The sequence below is a fragment of the Phragmites australis genome, chromosome 18, assembly GCF_958298935.1.
Source record: "Phragmites australis chromosome 18, lpPhrAust1.1, whole genome shotgun sequence".
Taxonomy (NCBI): Eukaryota; Viridiplantae; Streptophyta; class Magnoliopsida; order Poales; family Poaceae; genus Phragmites; species Phragmites australis.
In genome coordinates this window covers 4266575-4268956 of record NC_084938.1, presented here as the reverse complement: position 1 = coordinate 4268956, position 2382 = coordinate 4266575, and the positions used below count along the sequence as shown (strand labels likewise).

At 60.0% G+C, this 2382-nt stretch overlaps 1 protein-coding gene across 1 annotated transcript; it reads right to left on the bottom strand.

The window, feature by feature from the left end:
• Positions 1-266: 266 nt before the first annotated feature.
• Positions 267-1808, bottom strand: LOC133899461 (sugar transport protein MST5-like). The gene has a single exon (XM_062340446.1). The coding sequence runs from the start codon at positions 1806-1808 to the stop codon at positions 267-269; it is 1542 nt and encodes a 513-aa protein (XP_062196430.1).
• Between the last annotated feature and the right edge of the window lie 574 nt (positions 1809-2382).

The following is a 2382-nucleotide window of genomic DNA, read 5'->3' as shown; positions in this document are numbered from 1 at the left end:
ACTGCAACACGAATTTACCTTGCAGAGATTAATCCTAGATTAAACTTCTGAAATCGACCGGAGGATTCAAACTTCTGAAAATCTCTAATCAGACCGTCGATCTCTGAGATCAAATCACGAGACGCCTCGGCTGCATGGAAGGTCGGTCGATCAAACATTCAAACCATGTCCTTCCCGCGCGCGTTGCACCGGTGGCCGGTTCCCTGATGAATTAGTTACATGTGAATGCATTGCATGCATGCATGGCGGCGGCGCTCGCGCGGGAACTAGACGCTGTTGGTTCTTCGGTTGTCGCCGGCGTGGTCGGCCGCGGCGACGTACTTTCCCCAGAACCAGTGCCGGCTCCAGACGAGGTTCATCTCCTCGATGGGCACCCCCTTGGTCTCCGGCAGGAAGAGCGCGACGAAGGTGGTCATGACGAGCATCCACCCAGCGAAGAAGTAGAAGAGGCCGAACTTGAGGTGGCAGAGCAAGGTGAGGAAGGACTGGCCGATGATGAAGGTGAGCAGCATGTTAACGCACACGGCGATGCTCTGCCCCGCCGACCGGATCTCCAGAGAGAACACCTCGGAGGGGACGAGCCACCCGAGGGGCCCCCACGACCACGCGAACCCGGCGACGTAGAGGCAGATGAAGAGCACCAGCAGCATGGCGTAGGACCGGGACATCTCGCCGACGCCGGCGGTGCCGAACTGGAGCGCGATGAGCGTGCCGACGACGATCTGGGAGATGAACATCTGCGTGCCGCCCTGCAGGAACAGCGCGCGGCGGCCGAGGCGGTCGACGGAGACGATGGACACCACGGTGGCGAACATGTTGACGAGCCCCGTGATGACGGCGGACATGAGCGACGCGTCGCCCGCGAAGCCGATGGTGAGGAACAGCACGGGCGCGTAGAACATGATGACGTTGATGCCGGTGAGCTGCTGGAAGAAGGGGATCAGCACGGCCACAGTGAGCTGGGGCCGGTACTTGCGCTCCAGGATGTTGCGCCATGGGTGCTCAATCGCGCGGGCCTCCTCGCTGGCGGCCACCATGTCATCGAACTCGTCGTGCACGTCGTCGGTGCCGCGGATCTTGACCAGCACCGCCTTTGCGTCGTCGGTGTAGCCGCGGGCGATCAGGGAGTTGGGCGTGTCGGGCAGCGCGAGCGCGCCCAGCGTGATGACGGCCGCCGGCACGCCGGCGAGCCCGAGCCCGATGCGCCAGCCCCAGCCGCCCTCGATGCCCACCGTCGCGTAGTTGATCAGGTTCGCGGCGAGGATGCCGATGGTGGTCATGAGCTGGAAGCCGATGTTGAGCATGCCGCGGAGCTTCGCCGGTGCCATCTCCGACAGGTAGAGCGGCACGGATTGGTTGGCGAAGCCGACGCCGACGCCGAGCAGGATGCGGCCCAGGATGAGCATGAGCACGTCGGTGGCAGCGCCGTTGAGCGCGGAGCCCATCAGGAAGGTGATCCCGCCGCAGAACATGGACCACTTGCGGCCGAACACCCGCGTGACCCACGCCGCCACGAACGACGTCGTCAGCGCCGCCAGATAGAGCGACGAGGTGAAGAGCGTCAGCAGCTGGCTGTCGAACTTGCAGTACTGGTTGGTGTCCGTGCTCGCCTTGGCCTTGGCGTACACCGAGGGGAAGAACTCGCTGAGGAACGAGTCCATGGACGTGACGCCGCCGGAGATGCCGATGTCGTAGCCGAAGATGAGCCCGCCCGAGGAGGCCACGAGGCAGGTGAAGAAGACGAACGCCGTCATGCGGCCGGGGTACGTCTTGCCCCCGGCCGCGTTCACTACCACGCCGCCTGCCATTGCTGCTGGCAGACCAGCTCCTGCAAGACAACGGCAACGGCAATGCACGAGAGGAGAGGGAAAGAGGTGGTGGCCGGGGTGCGTCGTGGCGGTGAGTTCTTTATACGGAGGAGGCGGCAGCCGCGGCAATCCTGGCCAGTGGCGCCACCGATGGATGGGAGGCAGCTGCGATTTCTGATCACTCCTTGCAGTGCCTCGGAAACTGCTAAAATTAGCGCATTTACAGCCCCTCTTTCCCCCCAGTGACTTCTTGTTCTTCAGTTAATTTGCTGTTATTAGGGTGCCATTTTATCCATGTGTGCCGGTCTTAACCTTTTCAATCCATATTTAGTCTTTACTATTTCGTTCCTGGTCATGCAAGAATCAGTGTCCCTGACCTAAAATATGATAGTTGTTGTACTTCAAATTTCCATTGCCTTCACGAACGACAAATGCGAACCACCTGTACAAGCTACCGCTCATACTATCCTTGCTGTTTAATAGCTTTTGAGACTAATGCTGGCGTGAAATCATCTTCCACTATCCTTGCTGTTTAATAGCTTTTGAGACTAATGCTGGCGTGAAATCATCTTCC